At 37.6% G+C, this 23,018-nt stretch overlaps 1 protein-coding gene across 1 annotated transcript in view; it reads right to left on the bottom strand.

The window, feature by feature from the left end:
• LOC122800511 (teneurin-2-like) overlaps positions 1 to 23,018 on the bottom strand; it is a 934,250-nt gene that overhangs the window by 605,703 nt on the left and 305,529 nt on the right. The window contains exon 2 of the mRNA XM_044069951.1: positions 15,360 to 15,643. Coding sequence (XP_043925886.1) covers positions 15,360 to 15,585 — 226 coding nt within the window. The 5' untranslated portion in view covers positions 15,586 to 15,643. The remainder of the gene's footprint in view (positions 1 to 15,359; positions 15,644 to 23,018) is intronic.

The following is a 23,018-nucleotide window of genomic DNA, read 5'->3' as shown; positions in this document are numbered from 1 at the left end:
GCAATGAGATGGAGCCTGTATTCATGGTGGGCTAATGAAAATAAATATTCTTATTGTTTTTGTTTTTGTTTCTTCAAAGAGAAACTAAATGTTCAACTTTTGATTTATTCATATTCCTCGGTATCTACATTTATCAGTGGGTTTGACAATTTATTGTGTATAACAGACAAATGTTATGTGCATAAGGCTAGTCTTTGTTGAGATCTGACTAGCATATATTTGGTTGCATTATAGCTTAATATGAATTCCACTTTGAAGAGCCATGAAGTCTTTAATTACTGAAAGGTAGAGTGAGAAATATATGTAACCATATTTTCTGGTGCACAGATTGATTGGTATTTTGCATTGAACAGTAGGAAGTCAATTTATAAAGAGATTGTGTGAAAGTAGGACCGATCCTTGAGCAGCCTTTGTTAAAATGGCAGAGCTATAAAGTGAAATATGATCCTAACTTGTAGGTACCACCTGTATAGGAAAGTCCTGAACCAGTTCAATGCTCTGCATTGATACCAGTTGCTAAGATTGTGTTAAAGAGGCATGGCTAATCAAACTGAATGTTTTGGCAAGGTGAATGAAAACTGTTAGTCAATTCATCTTTAGTCCATTCATTCCAAATGGATGTCATTACGCTTCTTGTTACCCAAAGACCATGCTACTATCTAGTCAGGAGACAGTATTTTTCAATGCTGTAAGAAATATCTGACTATGCTTGTTTCTGAAGGAATGTTCCAAATTTTGGGAAAATGGGGATGGGCTAGAAGTTAGATGTGAGATGAGCATGGAAGTTGTAAGGAGAAGCTTTATTACTGGAGCTTTCCAGACTGCAATCATGATGTCTTGCTTTAGGGATACAGTAGATTAAATATGTGCGATAAGTAGATGAGGAGGCATTGTTTATACACAGATAAAAACTATGGATGGAAATGGTCTGTCTCTGTGGGGGGATTTTGTCTTAACGTTTTTCTGGTTCTTCTGTTTTAATGTCCCAGAAGTATAAGAAATGCAGAAACCTAAGGGAGGAGAAATCCTAAAAGGAGATGTGGGAAGGCAATGGGACTACTGCTTGGAGTTAAAAAGCTCTGGAAGGTTAGGGAATTCCTTTAGAAGGTCTCAGTCAAATAGGCCATCACCTTATAAGACAGTTTTAGGACAGCCATGAATTTTTTTTTTCATCAATCAGTAATGAGGTAGAAGTGATTCAAAATCTGTTTTGAATCTGTGATTTACGTGTTCATCTTAGCCACAGAGCCTTATGACATCTGACTTTGTATTTGGTTACATTTTGCTGCATGATGGATCTCATGTATCTTGAAAGCTGGGATGTTTTTTCCCCATTGGTTCCACACAATGTGCTTGAATTTCATTACAGATTTCATTTTTGGTGATAAGCCATTTATTGTTTATGGGTTTTCATCACCTTGACATAATTGGAAAATACCTACTTTGCAGTTCAAGGATTAGGCCTATTAGCATGCCAGTACCAGCCCAGGGTTCTATTTTGCAATACAGGAGTCTAGTCAAGGACATGAGATGCTATTTTAATTTGGAGATGATGTCTTCTGATATGGAGTGGAATGTAAAATTATCTTGCACTTGCGTAATGAGTCGGTGCATGACTCTAAATGAGATGGGACTGGGATTGCTAAAGCTGAGGGACTGAGAATATTCAGAAATATTTAGGAGTCAGGTGCATGTACTATTACCATATATAGCAGAGCATTTTTACATAATTCAGGGTGGGCCATCCTGACTAAACAGAAAATTACAGTAAACTTGTTGAGCAATAAATTCATCAGTGTTGTTTTCTGGGGTGGGGGGTCTAAAGTATTTTTAGTACAGTTTTGAAGGATTAGAATATTCTCAGAAGAGGTTATAGAAGTTTTTTTTTGTTGTTTTTTAAAACAGTCAGCAACAACAGCAACAACAGTTATAGAGAAATACTAACAAAGAAAAAAATAGAAAACGTGTTTATAGAGTTAATTGTGTATTCAGCTAGATTTTACAATGTATTTTTAGACAGGGAATGTAAGTAATTATCTTTGGTGTTTATTTAATGTTATACTGTGCATCAGCTATTTAGAGTGCTGTATGAAATGATGTAGGCCTGCTTAACTCATATGTTGGATTTGAATAGGAATACTGTTCCACCACCACCATGCCATTTAAATCATCATTTATAACATCATTGAAATGTCATTTATAAAGAACTTCAAAGACTCTCCTTTTTCATTTGATTATTTTTATGTTTGTTATTATTTTGTTTTATTTTAGTAAAAAGCTGGGTGGTCAACTACGATTTCTAGCACTTTTATAGTGTCTTCCTCAGATCTCCCATTAAAAAATGAAATCTTATTGGATTAAAGTCTTGAGAAAACTGCTGTGTGTTTGGTGTATTGCGGGCAGTGCTAATTTTTTTTTTAAAAAGTAGGTTTACTGGGAGTAAGGTTTTATAAGTCATATATCAAATATTCCCCTAAGTGACTTAGTTTTTGGACGGATGGTTGGTGAAGGGAATGGAACTTGTAAGTTATTTTATGGTGGAAAGCTGTATTGGTCACTGAGGATGCAGTGTTTATATTGACCAGGATTTTAGGGTCGGTGTGGAGAGGATTTGTTAGGTCTGTTGGTTTGGAAAGACTTATTTAGTAGGTGGGTGATGACATGTGTGATAATGTGTTTATACAGTATAAGTGGTGGTAGTACTGTGTGCGAAAACACATTGAAAGCCTAGTTTTTTTTTTTTGGACTGAAACCATTGAGGATGGGATAGAAGCCCATTTTGGTGCTGCTTGATTCTAATGTGACCACCAGAGCAGTTATTATAGGCCAACCGTGGGGTCATTCCTAAAGGGACAATAGTCATGCAGCCCAAGATGGGAGGTTTGGATTGTGACTTGTTATGAGTCACTGTGTTATTCGGGCCTTTGGGTTATAGTAGGTTTTCTGTTTCTTGGCAATCTATAATTTTGTAATAGCCTAGAGTCTCAATATGGACCTGTTTTTGGAGTGGAAGGAGCAGAGTGTTAGTGTACATGGGGTCCAGTGATTAACAGCATTTTTATGTGGTCTCCACTATTACCACAGTCCTTTATTGGAAATGTGTGATAGTAACCAATGAAAAAAGGTAAAAATAATAAAAAATAAATATAGACATACTTAAAAACAATCCTAGACCATCACGGTGTTATTTTTCTTTCATTAAACAGTGAGGTCTTATCTAAGGTATTATGTGTAGTTTGATTCAACACATGTAGCTATTAGACTAGGAGTAGGGCATGCTTGTATAACCTCAAAAGCAATACTGTTGGGGGGGGGGGGGAGTGCAGTACATTTCAGTCAGTCCTAGTGACCTTTTGCTAATTTCAAGTTTCAGGAATCTTTTTTAAAAACTTGTCCATAATGAAGATAATTCTTAATTATATTAAAACCTTCCCCATGTTTAGCCTTGTGAAAGGTATGTCAGCTGGACGTGTGTGTGTGTGTGTGTGTGTGTGTGTGTGTGTGTGTGTGTGTGTGTGTGTGTGTGTGTGTGTGTGTGTGTGTGTGTGTGTGTGTGTGTGTGTGGTGGCACATAGGAGCTAGGTTTTGTGTGGGTTTTCCCTGAATGCTTTTGATACAGTATCACACAAAAAACTTCTACAGCATCTTTCTAGTATCAGCTGCAATCCACCCACCCCCAGTGGTTTAACAGATACCTCACTAACAGGCAACAATGCGTAAAATTGCAAAATACCCTATCAGAATACCAAACCACTCAAATTGGAGTATCGCAAGGGTCCATACTTGGACCTTTACTCTTTAACATATTTACCAACAGCCTTCACACTGCTTCTCCTCTGAGCTCTATTATCCAGTATTAAAATGATACTACCATCATCTCCTCCTCAGATAACCTACCGTGGTACAAGGTGTAATTGCAGTGACTTGGGAAAAAGAGCACAGGTAATGCAGGGTTGGAATCCAGTTTACAGATAATTTAATTTGTCCCAGGGGTTAACCTGTGTCCCTCACTGACAGGGGCGACAAGTGCTGACTGAGGTTTCTCTTTGGGAATAAACTCTTGGCTAGGATGGTAAGGACCCCAGAGCCATTAGTCTAGTAACCTCCTATTCAACACCTCCAACAAATAACCCAAGCTACCTTCACCGCAACCGAAGCCTAGTTAACCAAATCACAACTACTTCTTAATACCAGAAAAAACATAAAAAATTCTACTCTTTGCAGCAAATCCCCTCTCATCTGACCGTCACTTTCATATTTTCTCCCAAAGCAACACAAAAATTGAAATTGTATCCCATGCTGAACTATTAGGCATTACCATTGACAATAAACTTACATTTGTACACCGGTGGTGCTGCGGTAGCATTGTTGCCTCACAGTAAGACGCAGTCTGGTTTGATTCTCAGATAGAGCGTCTTCTGCGTGGAGACATGCGTGAATGGGCGTACCTTCGTTGAAGGTTGTGCATCAGGGCTGGTAACTCGGCATGTAAAAATGGACTACCAATCATTAGCAGACTGGAGTTCTGCTGTGGCGACCCCTAACCGGGAAAAGCCGAAAGAAGAAGAAGAAGATTGGTAATGCCGTTAAAAAAATCCACTGCAAATTAGGAGCCCTGTAAAGACATACAAATTTCATGGCCAACACCATCAAAAAAGCTCTCACCAACACTTACTTGCTCCCCTCCCTATTATACAGTCCCCTAGTTTTACTAACGTGCACTCATCTCTACAAAATAAGCTCTAGTCCTGCTACCATAAAATTGCCAAATTTGCCACAGGCAGCTCATACCAGTCACATCACTGCCAACCGTTAAATGAATTAAACTGGCTGCAGTTTCCACATCACCTTAACCTCATTCATCTGTCCATAGCACATACAATTATCTACAATCCAAACAACTGCCCTGCCCTTAAGAGCATTTTAATACCCCATAACCCAACCAAAAGCCTTTGCTCTGAAAATAACTCGTGACTATACATGTACCAAAGACCTGGACACTGCCTTTACTCATACACTATCGCTAAAGTATGGCACTCACTTCCAGCCAGCATAAACACCATTACTACTTACTGCTTTAACAAATTTAAACTCACCCTAAAGAACTACCTACTAAATACTAAAATCTGCCCCTGCATCTATCCACATAGATAAACATCCTACTCTCCTTGTGCCTTCCACTAGCTTACCTGAATCTTTACCCATCAAAACCAGTAGGAAACACTTTTTGATCTATAAGTTACTTTAAAGAACTCTGTTCTTACTATAAATCTCACTAACCTTAATTATCATTCTAATCCCCCACCCCTTTAAAACTACCCCACTAGTGATTTTTCTTTCCCTTTATTAATTCTTTCAACCTAACACTAACCCTCTAGTCAGTTTTTCCTTTCTTAACTTTCAACCTGTTTCAAAATTTAAAAAAAGTGTGTGTGTGCATGTATATCTTGTAAATTACTGTTTTTCTCTCTGATATTGTAACTTCCTACAATTTATTAGTCTGTTTCTCATTTTGTTATATGGTACTGTATTGTACTGTGATTTCTGTAAATTCTTGTAAAATACTATATAATCATAATGTGTTTGTGGAGCTTTTCTCCTCAAGCTTCGACTAAAAATGGGCTCCTGTCCCAGTCGGACTTTCTCGGTCAACAAATGTCAATAAATCAACAAATATGGACTGTGATTTAAAAATGTGGGATTTCATAAGGGAAGGAAAATCAAAGAGGGTGTCAATCAGCCTGCATGACGCTCATAATGGTCAGCTTAACACGCTCATGTGGGACCCAGGTCTTACTGTCAGCATAGTAAGTTGTACTTACTTAACCAGGAATTACAAAATACCAACCTGAGACTTCCACATGTAAATCCAGAAAATCTAACTAGCTGGTCAATCTGGGTATCTTGAGACAATGCTACAATTGTCTCATGTACACAGACAACCCTCTCCTCCTCCCAACAAACACAAATACATGTGAGAGATGCAACTATATAGCCAAACTGGAGGCTGAACTCTCTCAACTCAGGGCTGGCATGACCAGACAGGAGGAGATGGTAACCACACACACAACAATCCCAGTCCCACATAGACCTACCACAACTGCAAACCAAACACATAAAAACACAAAGACATACTCGGAGGCTCTAATAAAAAACTTACCAAAACAACAGAGGCTCCCAAAGCAGACATCCAAAATCCACCACCTCAAAACAAAACACATGCAACACATACTTCAATAAATCAGTGTGTCAACCAATCACAGCCCTTAAGGCCAAACACCATGCCTGATACACTAGTAATAGGTGACTCTATAGTCAGACACACTGATGTCCCGCTGAACAGGCTGAACAAGGAGAGGGTGACTGTGAGCTGTCTATTGGGAGCTAGGATCCGCCACATAACACACGCACTCAAGTCACTCCAAAGCAAGTACAAATATGACTCCGTTATTGTCCATGCTGGCGTGAATGACCTGAGACGTACCTCCCTGGACTACATGAAAAGAGACATAGAGGAGCTCTCCGATTATGTAGCCCAGGCTGGTATGACCCTGACCCTGAGCAGCATCTTGCCCTCACCAAGAATGATACCACAATACAAAGACAAGATGATCAGCTTTAATAATTGGCTCAAGTACTGGTGTCATTCTAAGGGGATCCAATGTCTGTCTGCCTGGGATGACATGTTGGACAAGCCACGCTGCTTCGCAAGGGATGGCTTACACCTGCCACCACTGGGCTTCCGGATATTGGCTAAGGCTCTTGCCACCCCATAGTGCCTTTTTAGGCAAGGCTCAAAAGACAAACCCACCTCCTTAGAAAACAAAAATGGAAAAAAACTAAGGGTAATGCTGCTCAACACCAGAAGTCTAAATCTCAAGATGCAGGCACTCAATGCACTCCTCAGCATGGAGAACATCGACGTCTGTGCAGTAACTGAAACCTGGTTCAAGGCTCCTGAGAGCACCCCAGTGCTACCAGGCTATACCTCGTATCATGCTTTTCGCCCCAAACCCGGGCCGAACCACAAAGGGAGGGGGAGTGTCCATATTCATCAAGGACACCCACACCTCCAGGTTAGTAGCAACAATGAAGCATCAGAGACCATACAGGTGCAACTAACCATAGGCAAAACTGCTATACAACTGGTAGCATGTTACAGACCAACCTCCCAATCTCAGGAACCCCACTCAGCCTTCCTGAAGACATTGGAGGATATGAATGTATCACAAAATACCATCATACTGGGAGACTTCAACTACCCAAACATAGATTGGGTACATTATTCTAGCCCTAATACCCTAGCCCAAAGGTTCCTGGAATTCATAAATTCAAATGCACTGGAACAACTAGTCACCTCTCCCACTAGGGAGATAATATACTAGACCTGATCATCACAAACATGGGGACAAAATGCTCCACACCGGAAGTATACCCCTCACTAGTGAGATCTGACCACAAACTAATCACCCTGGATATACATATCCCACCTCCACCCCCAACACAAAAGACCACAGTGAAAAACTTCTCAAAAGCAGACTTCACTCTTCTTAAGACTGAGATGGTATCCTTTAAGCCCACTGTGCCAGTGGATACCACATCCCACAATGCCGAATCCTTCACAAATGCTTTCTATGGACATCTCCAAGAATGCATGGATCATGCAATCCCAAATAAATCCAAGTCCCTCTCCACCAAAGGCAAGCGTCCTGTCTGGTGGACCTCAGCCATTAACAAATTGTATAACAAAAGAAGGAAGCTACTGCACGTCAGAGCAAAATCCCATGAAGGGAAGACATCTCTGATCAACATTAGCAGAAAACTACGTTCTCTCAAAAACATCCAAGGCCAACTTTGAGAGAAAAATCGCTAAGGACACTAAAGATAACCACAAAGCCTTCTTCAGCTATGTTAGAAACCTGGGCAGAAACTCTCAGATATGCTCAGAGTTAGTTCACAACAACAAAAAATACACTGAACCCACAGATATTGCCAACATTCTGGCTGACAGGTTCAGTGCAAATTTCTCCCCTCCCTCACCCCCAAAAGAAGAAATACTTATCCCAGCTGAATGTAATCTCCCTGTCATCTCAGATGTCCAAGTGAGAACTGCCCTAAACAAAGCTAAAAACACAGCATCAATGGGACCTGACGGTATCCCGGGTTGCGTGTTACGTGAACTCCAAGAGGAGCTAAACCCACACATAAAAATGCTATTTAACCTTAGCCTTACTTCAGGATATGTACCTGAACACTGGCGTACAGCATCAGTGGTCCCACTCCACAAAGGGGGTACCTCTACAGACCCTGGGAACTACCGCCTCATAAGCTTAACCAGCCTGGTCTGCAAAGCTATGGAAAGAATCATTATTGAACTCATAAACAGAGACATAGGGGACCTACAGACACTTGATCCCACCCAGTTTGGCTTTGTAAAGGGCAGATCCTGCCTTTTGAACCTGGTTGACTTTTTCAAAACAGTCACTAGAGCCATTGATGAGGGCAAAGCAGTCCATACAGCCTACCTGGACTTGGCTAAGGCCTTCGACACAATACCCCATTCAGGCATCATAGATAAGCTCAACAGCTTAAACGTAAACCCTTATGTCACTAGATGGGTTGCAAACTGGCTAAAGGACAGAACCCATAAAGTTAAAATCGCTGGAGCAATGTCAGACTCAAAGCCACTCACAAGTGGTGTCCCACAGGGATCTGTCCTGGGACCCCTCTTGTTCGGCATTTATTTCTCAGATGTTAAAGCAAACATGGGAGGGTTGTGGCTGACAAAGTTCGCAGATGACTGCAAACTAGGCGCCATAGTCGATACACCAGCAGACACATACATCCTACAAAAAGGCCTCACAGAAACAGACAATTGGTGCCGGAGTCACGGCCTTAAACTAAATGCCAAAAAATGTATAGTCATCCCCTTTGGGAAAAACAAAGTACCCACAAATTATCACATAGACAGCAACACACTGAGTACGGAAAAAGTAATCAGAGACCTAGGGACCCAAGTCAACAGCGACCTCTCATTTGACACCCACGTTGCCAAAGTGGTTAGAAAAACATTCTACCTTGCACACCTCATCATGAAGGGATTCACATCCAGATCCATGGATGTCATTGTACCCCTATACTCCTCCCTCATCAGACCCATGATTGAGTACAATGCCCCATTTGGTATGTACCTCACCCGGCATTTGCAACAGCTGGAGAGACCACAAAAGTACCTCACCAAGAGGATCAAGAGTCTCCAACATATGTCTTATTCTGCCAGACTAAAGAAACTTCAGCTCTATTCAGTAGCATACCGCCTGCTCAGAGGTGATCTCTGCCTGACGTACAAGGCCATGTCCAATCAGGATCTGATGGACATGCTCCACCTCAAAAGTCCAAATCCATCAGGACCATGAGAGGTAAAGACTTAAACCTCGGCACAAGTATGAATAGGACATGCTGGAGGGATAGATTCATAACCCAGAGGCTTCCCATGCTTTGGAACAAGATCCCAGTTCATATTAGGCAGAGCCCCTCACTGACTCTCTTCAACAGAAATCTTGATGAGTGGATGGGAGATTGTAAGTTTACCCCAGGGGTCACATCTGTGTCACTGCTAGACAGGGGCACAGTAAACTAATTCTATTATATAAGGGGACCTTCATTGTGTCACTACTAGACAGAGGCACAGTATTCTAAATTTATTCTGTACATTTTTTGTACTATTTCATGGGGTGGCAAAAGCCACATCACTATGGCTAGGCTTACAAATGCCCCAGGGCAGATAGCCTAGTACTATACTATGAAACTATGAAACTATACCTTTAATATATCGTAATAACAAATAGAACAGAAGAACGTAAGTGAAACTGCCCTTATATTGTTGTAGGAAAGGTATAGTGGTGGGTGGGGTGTGGGAGGATGCAGGGGAGAGAGAGATGGAAACAGGGTTATAATATTTACTGCAATATGAGACCCAGTCCCATGGAGTCACTAGGTGAAATGAATAAAACCAGTCGGTCAAGAGTCAAACAATGGCTGGGAGCCTTATTCAATCTAAAAAAAATTTGGTCTTAAAACCAGTAACAATAAATCAGTAGACAGGTTTTGTATTTGTGGAGTCAAGTTAATAGAGATCAAAACTGGTTTGTTTGCATGTGTTTTGATTATGGTGTAGAAGACAAATACTGTTTCGCTTGTATAGAAGTGTGTGTGTTACTTGTGAAGGAATGGGTGCCTTTCTAGTAAACAGCATAGACTAATTAACATAGCACAATGTAAAGAAACAACGAAGGCAAAAAGCAATGCTTGGAAACTACAAACAGGAAAAAATTTATAGCACATGCTTGGGCTTAGTGGTCACTTAAAAACTGACACAGCTAACTTGTACTTCACCCAGAGAAACATTTGTATGCATAGTTTAGAAGCCAATTTATATACTCTAATTCTTAAACATGTGATCAATTTAATTAACACCAGCATTTTAATAAAACATTTTCTTTTTAAGTATTGTATAATAGACTAGCTATTAATTACTTCAAATAAATTCTTTGTGATTTTAATAAACAAGATGTTAATGTTTTCATTTAAACCTTTTATCTGCTTCCAGCATGATTTGTCAGTTACCTTCCTTTACTTCAAGCCTGTTGTTTACATCCCCACTATATACCTTGTGTACAGCATGGTCAACAACAAAAAAAGAATATTTCTGAAAATGTAGACAAGAAAAAGCATGTTTTCCCAGTGCATTCCTAAAATCTTTGTTTTCGATGGCTAATGTATGTTCATAAATCCTATTTTATATTTTTTCTGGTTGTTTTTCCTGTATAAAATCTGTTGCATGTGTCACACATTGCAAAGTAAATTACCAAGCATGGATTACAGTTAAATCTTTCTTTTGCCCAAATCTGTTGCTGTGAGTGTTTCAGAACTATACTCAACCCTTCATTTATATATCTACAGTATTTACATTTGTGGCATTCAAACATTACACTTCTTCTGGCTTTTCCCGGTTAGGGGTCACCACAGCAGATCACCTGTCCGCTCATGACTGGCAGTGGAGTTTTACAGTGTCGAGTTGCCAGCCCAGCACCCAACCTTCCACAGAAGGCACACACACACATACACACACCTAGGGCCAATCTACAGTGTCCAATCCACCTACAGCATGTCTTTAGGATGTGGGAGAAAACCGGAGCACACAGAGGAAACCCACGTGACCACAGGAAGGACATGCAGACTCCGCATAGAAGGCACCCCAGCCAAGGATCAAACCGGAGAACCTCTTGCTGTGAGGTGGCAGCGTTAACCACTGCACCACTGTGGCTGCCCGCATTCAAACATTCCACACTACTGTTAATTTCTGTGACCTGTACTATCTCAAATAGAGTCTTAAGTCTATAGGTTTTCTTATAGATACAATTTGGCTTTATACCAATTACAGAGGACAAATCATTGTTATCAAGTATAATTTTCCAGGTGTTAGTCACAGATTGCTTTATCTTACCCGAGTCTTGTGAAATAGGAAGAGGAAATGTACAATTCAATTGAAAATCAAAAGGTGCTTCAACAATATATTAGTTTAAGGGTGTGCACACTTATGCAACCAGCTTATTGTACTTTTTTATATATGTTTTACCCTAACAGATTTTTTTTCCAATTGAATTATTGTACAGGTTATAGGTCACATTAAAGGTGGGAAAAGTTTTGAAATGATTTACTGTGGTCTCAAATTTTTACATCACAAAAACCTGCCATTTTAACAGGGTGTGTAAACTTTTTATATCCACTGTAAGTTAAAAACAGGATTACCAATACTTTCCTCCTGCCTTTCCCTTTCCTTTTCCCTTTCTGATAATTGAAGTTGCCTTTTCCATTTTACTGAACAACATTTTGAAAAGGGAAAGTGAGGCAGCAACTACAATTTGATCTGAGTAAGATCATGTCTTGAAGGGACACTATTGAAAATAGAAACTCTGCTTTAGAGATAAAAAAATTTCTTCTGGAAAGTGATTTAAAGTCTAAGATAAAAGCTATTTCTGAGAATGCAAAATTGATTGATGATTAGGCCAGCCAGAATTAAACAACATTATATTATTATTTAGGTGGAAACTTATGATTATGATAATTTGGAATCTGTGACAAAAAAACAAAAAAAGTATTTTAAAGCTTTGAAACATAAAAAAAAAATTCTCAAAAAAATATATAAAGAAGTACAGACGGAGCTTCACAAGAGATTATATATATAATTAACAGGGCATCATATCTTAAAAAATATAGAAATAAAAAAGAAAACAAAAAAAAATATAATATTCAGATGGAAAATCAATACAGAGCTGTCAGAATTCCTCTGTATATATGATCTATTAAACTCCCAAAAAAAACCAATACTGTTACAACACATGCATCAGCAACCTATTGACCAACAAAGAACAAAGGTTCTTATGTACTCTGAATGGGCACTAGTTCTTTCCTTCCATAATAGCCAGAATAATTAAGGGTAATCAAATCAATCCCTCCTAAATCATCAATAAAACATAATATAATACTGATTTGAATACTGATTTTTTTTTACATCATTTTTTTCAGAGATATTTTCAAACAACAAATCTAAGCAAAAATCATATTGTGAACTGCAACTTGTATATTACTTTTAACATTCTAAATGAAATGTTAAAAGAATACACTTTCAAAAGAATACACTTTCTGCCCGTTGACTATTAAAGAAATAAGACTTAATAGTAAGAAGACTTAAGACTAGTAAATCTCCGGATTACATCTGAATTTTTCATCTGACTTCTTACCCTTTTCTTCACTTCTTTTTGCATTATTTAATTTTTTATATTATTTACTTATATAACTGACTATTTTGAAACTTTTTTAAACCATTTTAATTTATAAAAAAAAACTAAAAAAAAAAAGGATCAAATTCTTATCACAACCTTCTCTTCTGATCAACATTCAAATCAAAAATTATTTACTGACTTTTTTTCTTTAAATACTTTTTCTTGATTACAAGTTTTTTGTTTTATGAGCATTTGGGGGATAATTCATGGGATATTAATATACTTTGACAATTTACTCTCTTATATGATTTACTAAACCCTTTGCAACCACTAACTACTGACCCTTGATGCCTTTTAAGGCTTTGAGATTCTTACTTCAGGATGTTTTTTTCACTTTCAATTTTTATGTCTTCTTATATACTTTTTATAGAAGTTATATAAAAAAAATTTAAAAATATATTTCTTAAAACATGTCAATTTAGGAAATATATTTCATTTAATAAACCCTCTCCATAAATCCTAATAATAAAATCTAATCTTCTTTTTTCTTTTTTTTTTCAAACTTTCCTTGATCAAATCAGCTTTTAGATCTATATCCATTTTGAAATATTCTTAGGTCAATATTAGCATAAGTTGTAGATAGTTATTGTCTTGAAGTGTTAGGTGTCACTTTAAAGGTGCTCTCCTATAACCTTAAAGAATTGTTACTTAGTTGAGTTGAGTCATTTTTTACTTGGCCCAACAGGCATTGTTTTCTCATTTGTTTTTCTTATTTTAACAGCCGAAGGCGTACTGATCCAGTACACTGTGCCGTTGTTATACAGGGCAACATCTCTAACCAGTTTTTTTCTTTTTCATAAAAGTTATTGTTGCTGCATGTCTTTTAATTTTTGCAGGTATACCATTGTACAATTCATTACAATTCTTAAAAAACTCCAAGAAAATAGGCAAACAAAACAAACGTCTCAAAAGTGTAAAACATGCATAGATCCTTAATTGGATTTCACTGGGTGGAGTGGGATCACATGACAATGTATTCATCTATTTAAAATGTTTTAAGACAGGTTTTACTTGCACCTGAAGTCTTTGTATTCAATAAAACGAAAAGCCCTTCATGTTTATCGTGCATTTTTTTAGAAAAAGCTTACAGACTGAATTTACTTTGCCCTCTGCCTTTTGTTTGCCATTTTTTGGTTTTTGGTTTTTGGACTTTTGAGAATTCTTAAAAAAACTATTCCCTTTGATGTTTTTTTGTGCAACTTAAATATTTGTTGTTTAATCACCTCTAATTAGCATTTATAATCGGCAACTAAAGTCCTTACAAATTCAGCCCTTCTTCATTAAAAACTTTTTAAAAAAGTTTCTTATATAAATCATCATTATAATTAACTTCATTGGGAAATTTACTAAAAAGCAAACCTGACAGCACCTGCTTCATCAAAATACAATGTTCTAAATAGTGAATTTCAAGTTCTGTCATTTTTACTTTCAGTATTTATTTTTCTAACTCATATAGGTGGTGGTGCTGTGGTAGCGTTGTCGCCTCACAGTTAGACGTTGCCCGTTCGATTCTCAGTTAGAGCGTCTTCTGTGTAGCGACATGCGTGAATGGGCATTCCTTCGTTGAAGGTTGTGCGTTAGGCCCGGCAAGCCAGTACATAAAAAATCTACTGCCAATCATTAGCAGACCGGAGTTCCGCTGTGGCGACCCCCTAACCGGGAAAAGCCGAAAGACACAAACAAACAATATATTACATTTTTGTACTTAATAAGTGAACAATTCACTTCATTGTCAACAGTACCTTGAGAATTAAATGAAGGAACAGAAGGAGGGACCCCAAACAGGTTGGCATTGTTTATAAATAATGCTTTTTTATCTAGTTTGGTTGTTGTCCTGTCCCTTCCACGAGTCTTGGTGCTTTCAGAACCTGTAGAAACTGAAAAACCTATTGTTGAACCATTTACTAGTGGAGACAAAGAGTAACCTACAGAGATATCTATCAAAGTTCTGCTGTTGTTCTAAAGAACTATGCGCCTTACTTAACCAAAAAGAAGAAATTGCTAATTAAGCTTGTTTTGCTTTGTTGTGTTCTAAAATCAAGCCTCTGTATTTCAACTGAATATGAGCAGCTATAGCTGTCTGGAAATACAGTTCCCTATTCAAAATGTTCCCTGGTAAGCACTGAGCAGCTGTATGTCACAGTATGCATCTATATACCCACACATCTGTGCACACAAGCAAAACAATGGTTAAGCATAACAAGATCTAGTCTGGACTCATATTTAATATTATAAAAAAACTGGCCCTGTGATAGGAGTGATTGGCAGACAGTGATATCAATGCATATTATTTAACTAACATTGTCACTTAACTCTCTCAGTCTCTTTCTGTAATACCTTTACTGTGCATTTTTTCAAGTGGCCACCATCATTCATTCACTAACCAGTTATACATTTGATCAGCAGTTTGTGTGAAAGGTCTAGTAACACAGGCAAGCTGTGGATTGCTGAAGCAAAAAATAGCTAATTTCTGCAGAGCATCATGGAATAACTTACAGAATATCACTTTCTTACCTTGATGGTGGAATTCTTCTGACTCTCTGTGTACCAGATCTGCCACTCTGGTTCCATAGTGTAGCCTTGTTTCATGATCATATGCTTTTAGCGTCTCACTTGAGCTGTAGGATTTCTGGGTTGGTACTCTGCATTCATCACTTTCCAGTGAGGAGCTAGGGTAACGGCAGTCCTTGCCACAGCGGCCTCTTGTCAGTGAGCGGTGCCTTCTGTCTTTGATTTCCATGGCTTAGTGAGATGGAGATTTTCAAAGCAAGCTTGACTTATTGTAATAATTTGGTTACCTATGGAGAGGAATAATACTTCCATTAATAAATAGTTTGCATTTCCTATGAATATCCCCCCACATAAAATCTAGAAGACTTAACATTTTCTATGAAATAAAAGCCAAAGCAGATAGTCCAACAAAAAGTTCCTTAAAAATGTCTTGTAGTCAAAGCATAAGGCTATAAGTCTAGTCTTAGATGAATGGTAAGTTACATGGCCACTACTGCAAATTCATCTTGAAGGTGTCCATTTTATTGCAAGTGTCTTCTTAAACAGTCCAGTAGCCAATACCATTGAATAAAACAAGTTGCACAACTAGGTCACCCAACAGTTTTAATATGGCAATATGTGCAATGTATGAAACATTATTATGTGAATGCAAACTGTGGCATAATACATATAGAGATATCTTAACTATGAACCAACCAATGGGATGCCATTCCAATAACTGCAGCAAGCTGGAGAGTTTTTTGGATAGCAAGTCTTGGCATGTACTTGAATTTCTAATTTCTCTTTTGGTCATTTTATTTTACATTAGCCTTAGTAGTCTATATATAAATATCGACTGGCATGATATACCAAATGGTACCTGCTGAAGCTTTTCAAAAAGTGCATTGCTGTATTTTGGGGAAATGAAGTGGAGAGTGATGGTAGCCGACATAAAGAAAAGGGGGTCAAAGCTTCATGCTGATGAGTAGCTGATACACCTAGTGTGGACATTCCCTTTGTCTAAGGGACCTATTGATATATCTCCACAGCACTGATAGATAACTAGAAAAATAGATAGGAGTACAGGAGCCACCAGCTTTTTTTTTCTTTGCTCACTTGAACAAACTACTTTCAAGTCAATATTACTGAAATCATATATTGGATACCCTAGTGATATTTAGTCTTGGATTTTAGTAGTATAATTTCTAGAAAATTTGCATATGAATGTATGCTAGCAGTGAATAGTGAATGCTAAGGTGGTACTGCATGAAAAGCAGTGAAATGATATCCTGTGACTAAGAACAAAGTCAAATACAGTTACTGCATTGTACAGCAAATAAATTAACACAAGTATTGGCCTTGACCAGAGTGGGCGGCCACGGTGGTGCAGTGGTTAGCATTGCCGCCTCACAGCAAGAGGTTCTCCGGTTCGATCCTCAGCTGGGGTGCCTTCTGCGAGTCTGCATGTCCTCCCTGTGGTTGCGTGGGTTTTCTCCAGGTGCTCTCCTCCCACATCCCAAAGACATGCTGCAGGTGGATTGGACACTCTAAATTGGCCCTAGGTGTGCGTGTGAGTGTGCCTTCTGTGGAAGGTTGGGTGCCGGGCTGGCAACTCGACACCGTAAAACTCCACTGCCATCAATGTGCGGACAAGGTGATCCGCTGTGGCGACCCCTAACCGGGAAAAAGCCGAAAGAAGAAGAAGATTGGCCTTGACCAGAGTATAGGTAATTCTAAGACACAGAGATCACAGCCAAACAATTGTCAAAATAATAAGGTATGCAGTGCATCTGAGTGACTGCATAATGAAATGTAAATGAAGAGCCCCATGGAAAGGCACACATAGATAATGCAAATGAAGGAAGTCAAAATGGCAGACTTATTTAGAAATGTATCAAACAGCATCTTTGTGCATGGTACTCCCATATTTTAAACGTCTTTATTAAATCATGTTGATGTTTGAGATTTATGGTTTATATGACAAGACGAATATGAGGAAAAGGAGCAACAGCAATGCAGCAGAATATGTTGGAAGAATTGACATAGTTTGGGTGGGACAATCTGGCCTGGTTGCAAAGTGTCAGAGGGTATAATTAACAGATGTCCATCATTTGTAACTGTATTACCAGCATTTAAATGCTGGTGTTTGCATATTGCAGTCAGGTCAGAAGTGCTTTGGCACACTTTGTGTGGCAGGCATAAACTGTAGCAACTGCTTGCTATAAGTGTAACAAGCAGTTTGCTACAGGTAAAAAGAGATAGAAGAGCTTAGCATTTTGTTTTGCTCCTCAATTTAAAGTTGACGGGGGCACTGACTGGGTGAAAGGCCCTAGGCACCAGCTACACCTCTGATTTGAAGATGCCATCACAGCCACTGTTCAAAATGTTGCGTGTTATGCCAAATGCTATAAAAGAGAAGCTACAGATAGGACCTGACATACCAACTCCTGAGAGAACACTGACTGTGGACCACTTCTGAGAGGATATGGATACTGTAATGGACATGATCATACTATGTCATACAGAAGCAGATTCAAGGGGGGTGTATGGTGTGCTGATTCCTGCTGAAACAAAGATATGGATAGCATTATTTATCAATGCTACAGGTACCTTCCAAAGACCTACAGGAGGATCCAGCAGTGATATGACGGGTGGTAGGCTCGCAGATCCAGAGTTATTTTCTTGGCATGATTCACCAGCATGTGGTGGGGGTCTATATCCCTTTGACGAAATGGCAGAAGTTCGAACACCATATGTTCGAACTTCTAACCTCAAAGTGCAAAACCATCGAAGGCTTAGAGCAGTGATTTTTTTTTTCCCAGGGAAAAAAATTGCTGTTCCAAGAAAGACACACACAACACAAGCACACCAAAGAAACAGCAATCCACACACATGCACTTAAAATCCTACATCTAACCCTACACTAAACTGTACATACACTATCTATCCACTTACCTTAACCCAAACCTTAACCCTAAGGTCCATCACTATCGCACACTCACCTGGCCCGCACTCTAACCCAAACTCACCTATCCAGCTGTAACCCTAAAGTCTGTCACTGTCGCACACCCATCTCACCAGCACCCTAGTCCGCGCCCCTAACGTCCGCAGAATCGCACACTTACCTGAACCCGACCCGTAACTTTCCAACACAGTGTTTAAAATCGCGAAGCCACAGAAATGGCCCACTGAATTATTTCCCTGGGAAAGAATTTGGTGTTCTGTGGCTTCATGATAATCAGTTTTTGAACTTCACAGTTCGAACATATGGTGTTCGAACTGGTGAAGTTTTGACGAACTGATAGGAACCCTGTGGAGGAGCATATCTGGTTGGTCAGGATAGCAGAGGAGAGAACAAACTAAATATGGACCTTTTATGACATACGACATGTTACAGTGATGCCAAGAGCTGTAGATAGCACCCATGTTGCCCTCAAGTTACCATCAGGTCCTGAGAACCTCTGATAGGTAACAAGAAGGGCTCCCACGTCTAGAACTGCCAGATGGTCTGTAATTTCCAGGGCATTATATATTGAATTCTAATGCAACACTGAGGCATTTTACATGATTTGCACATTTGATTCATGTCTGAACTATACCATAAGTTCCTGTGAGTGAAATTCTCACAGGATGCACTGGTTGGTAGGTGCATACCCATACTAGAAAGACAGTTCTATACAAAGAGGTATCATCCATGAAGGGAGCAAGTCACAAGTTGGGCAGACAGGTCCAACACTGGGGGTGGACCACCAAAACAAAGGCACATTGTGATTACAGATCAGGTGGGGGGGTTGACTCCTCATTCTTGGGTGTGGCTTAGATGAGCAGCTGTGCTGGCATCAACCATCTGTGTGTCAACAGGTGAAGCACCTGGCAAATAATGTTTATTACAGTACAGTATAGCACACACCATGACAAGATCAAAGGGTAGGAGGGCCAAGCAAAGTCCTCCTGCATGTCTGGACTTCCAGGCACCTCTGATCTGCAAATGCAACAGCCAGCATGACAGTGCATTGCCTGAAGTGCACATAGACATCCCCCCTACACATACATATATAGAAGATATGTCTCTCACACAACACCGCATACCAAAAATGTTCACTCAACAGACTCCTTATTGACTGACTGATTGATTAATTCATTCATTAATTTTCATTTACTGACCAGGAATGTCTGAGTGATCAAAAAAAAAAAAATTTTAGGGGGGTCCAGGGAGAAAAGCTCCACACAAAAATTATACAATGTTATACATTAATAAAAAATAAAAGTCACAAAGGATAACACTTGCAGTGGAAAGACATAAGAATAAACAAAAATGTTCAATAAACAACATGAACTTAATTTAAATCCTGCAATATTGTGATAGACATACATTGGATAAACATAAGTAACATTACAATACAGTTTTAGATACTGTGAGCAATAAAAATGGGTACTTTGATTTAATGCCAGAGACCAAGCTGAGGAAGAAGGAAAGTACTGTAGATAGATAGCAGTTGGTTAGTACTTTGATAAACGTTCAAGAGTAAGAAATGATACAAGAGAAACTTGTATTTTGAAACAGATCAAAGTTTAGGAAGCACAAATTTGCATATATTAGCATTAGGATACAGTGAACCAGTAGTAAGTCGCAAATTAAACTTTGGTTTATTTATTTACTTATTTATTTATTAACATTTGATTACTGGGAATGTCTGACTGTGTAGGAGTCCATTTTTAGCTAAAGCCCATGGAGAAAAGCTTCAAATTATAAAACATTTTATGAATAATAATTTTACAGACTTTAAAAATAATACAAAAAAATACAGTTTAACTAATTATACCATATTAGAAATAATATGAAAATATTGGTTAAGAATATATATAAGTTTCATGACAATGATTTAAAAGAGACATTTTAACCCATTTATAGAAACAATAAAGGTAAGTTAGTATAATACAAACAGGAATTGCAATGTGAAGTGAGAGAAAAGCATGCGTCTGTTATATTCAGAGAGAATACCAGGGGAGAGAAACTGATAGTAGCAAGGACGTGAGTGAAGAAGGGAGAGTAAGGAGATCTAAGGTATGAGTAGGAATTTGTCCATATTTAGGGATAGTTTATCCTGGGGTTGTTCAAACAGTACTTTTAGTGCTTAAAGTTATTAGCCTGGGGTTGAGCAGGAGCATAGCCAGGAGAATCTTGATATGGCTTAAGTTATTTTTTTTTTAACTTTTAGTTTTTTTAATTTGCTTTAAGTACAGTGGTAGGGAATTCCAATGTTTACAGATATAGCAAGAGCAGAGTAAGTTACCAGCATTACTATCAGATTTGGTGGTGAATAAAAGTGTTTTTTTGAAAGAGGAGTCCCTAGGCTGAGGATGGAATATTATTTGATTGTGTTTTGCAGTGGTCAGTTTTCTGGTTTACGTATTTGGTTAAGGGAAAAAGTAGGTGGAGATGTTGTTGATAGCTCTAGCCAGTATAGCTGTTTTAATGTTATGTAGTCATGACCTTTTGTGCTTAGATTGCTGGCAGATCTAGCAATGTAGTTGTAACTCCTGTCTAGATTCATTTTTACGTACTATGAAGGTTAGTCAGGATAGAGGAGGCATAAAGGAGAGATGGTAGTAAGTAAGCTGATGCAGTGTTTCTAGTGCTGTCAGTAAGGCAGTGTTTACTTCTCTATAATGAATCAGATTTTAGCTGGCTTTTTTAACAGCTTGGAGAATGTGTAGATCACATTTTAGATGTTCATCTTATGTGACTCCCAGTAACTTTGATTGTTGTGGTATTTCTATTCTGGTGTTATTTTTAGAGAGTATTTTGAAAGACTGTTTTTTTCATCAGATAAATGTTTTAGAGAGAAGAGCATTGGTTCTGTTTTGCTGGGATTTAGACAAAGGTAAGATTTTCTTATACGTTTCAAAGGATGATGAGGTATCCTGGATGCGTTATAAAGTTTTGGTAGGGTTGGTAATGAGTATATGAGGGTGGCATCTTCTACATATTTCATTATGTTTGAGTGCATCTTATTACAGTTTAAGTGCTAACATTTAGTAAATCAAAACAGTTTAAAAAACTTCTCTGTGTGGAAGATTTTCAATTCATATATATTTAGTTAATCACTGTATATTAATCAGATCAGATAATGGTAGTAGAAGTAACAAACTTAAACTCGCCCTAAGTCAAAAAAATAAAAACAATCATTTGAAACATTATACAGAATTACTAAGTATTTGAAAGAATCAAAGCAGGGTGGGCAGTCTGTTTCCAGCAAAAAACTTTTAATAAGTACACAGACAAGTGATCCAAGTAAAACAAAAATAACAGAGAAATAGTTTCCTCACAAGCTTTCTAACTATATATATGTATATATATATATATATATATATATATATATATATATATATATATATATATATTTACTTTTATCAGGCAAGGGAGTAGTTTATTGAGCTGTGAAATAAAGTGTTATTGATATACATGTTAAATTTACATCCCTTCCCCCATCAGTGTGACAATCGAGCTGGTCCTGCCCTACTTAGTAGCTATCATAATAATATAACCCTTATGTACTTTAAATAAAATTAATAATGTTGTGGTACCTCTTATTTAACCAGATTATTAAGTATGTGATTCTATCCAAGACAATATACTACATGGCTGGAAATATATAAAACTTAGACCATTTGGCAATCTAAAATCTACATATATATATATATATATATATAAATATATACATATATATATAAATATATATATATATATATATATATATATATATATATATATATATAAATATATACATATACAATTTGCATGCAAAAATTCCATTGTAAAAATCATATTCTATTTCCATAACCTATTGCTAACAAAGATCACGTTCATCCTTCTAGACTTCTTCAGGTCTGTGTACAAGAACCCTAAAAACTATCTATAAAATATTATTGTATAATTAGTTAGTATTGTTTTTTATATATATATATATATATATATATATATATATATATATATATATACATATATGTGTATATATATATATATATATATATATATATATATATATATATATATATATATATACTAACTCCAGGATCGCACTACAATGGGGAAAAGGGCATATACCTTTTGCTTGTCTTACAGTACTCTACACAGTGCCAATACTTCACTTCAGTGAAATGAGATTCAGTGAAATGAGTTTTCAGTAATTTGAGCTTTCAGCGATTTGGTCATGGTGAATTCAAATTCCGTGAAATGAGCTTTCAATGAAATAAAGTAGACCTGTTCTGTGTTGGACACGTTACAGGAAGTCCAAGTAGTAATCATGGCACATATAATCATGCACTGAGAGTCGAAGGTCATAAATGCCAAAAGTAGGATGTAATTAAATGCAAATTTAACTTTTTAAATATATTTAAAATTCAGTTAATGTTGCTATAGCAAGAGTACAAAGAGTAACACTAATTTAATATATTCAAATGAAATAAGGCTGAATTTTACAAATACCAAATGCATAATGCAATAAAAATACAGAACAATGCTATTTAATGTGCAAAATGGGCAAGAGTTATAAATGTTACATTGAATTTTGTGTAAAATAGACATTTAAATATCAAAAATGTAGCTAGTGTGCATTATTAACCTGACATGTACAGTATAACAAAGTCACTGACAATTAAAAAAGTATATAGCAATTTTTC

Source organism: Protopterus annectens, chromosome 4.part0, assembly GCF_019279795.1.
Source record: "Protopterus annectens isolate FY-2018-M chromosome 4.part0, PAN1.0, whole genome shotgun sequence".
Lineage (NCBI taxonomy): Eukaryota > Metazoa > Chordata > Ceratodontiformes > Protopteridae > Protopterus > Protopterus annectens.
The sequence above is the reverse complement of the archived record's forward strand: the minus strand, read 5'-3'. Positions and strand labels throughout refer to the sequence as shown.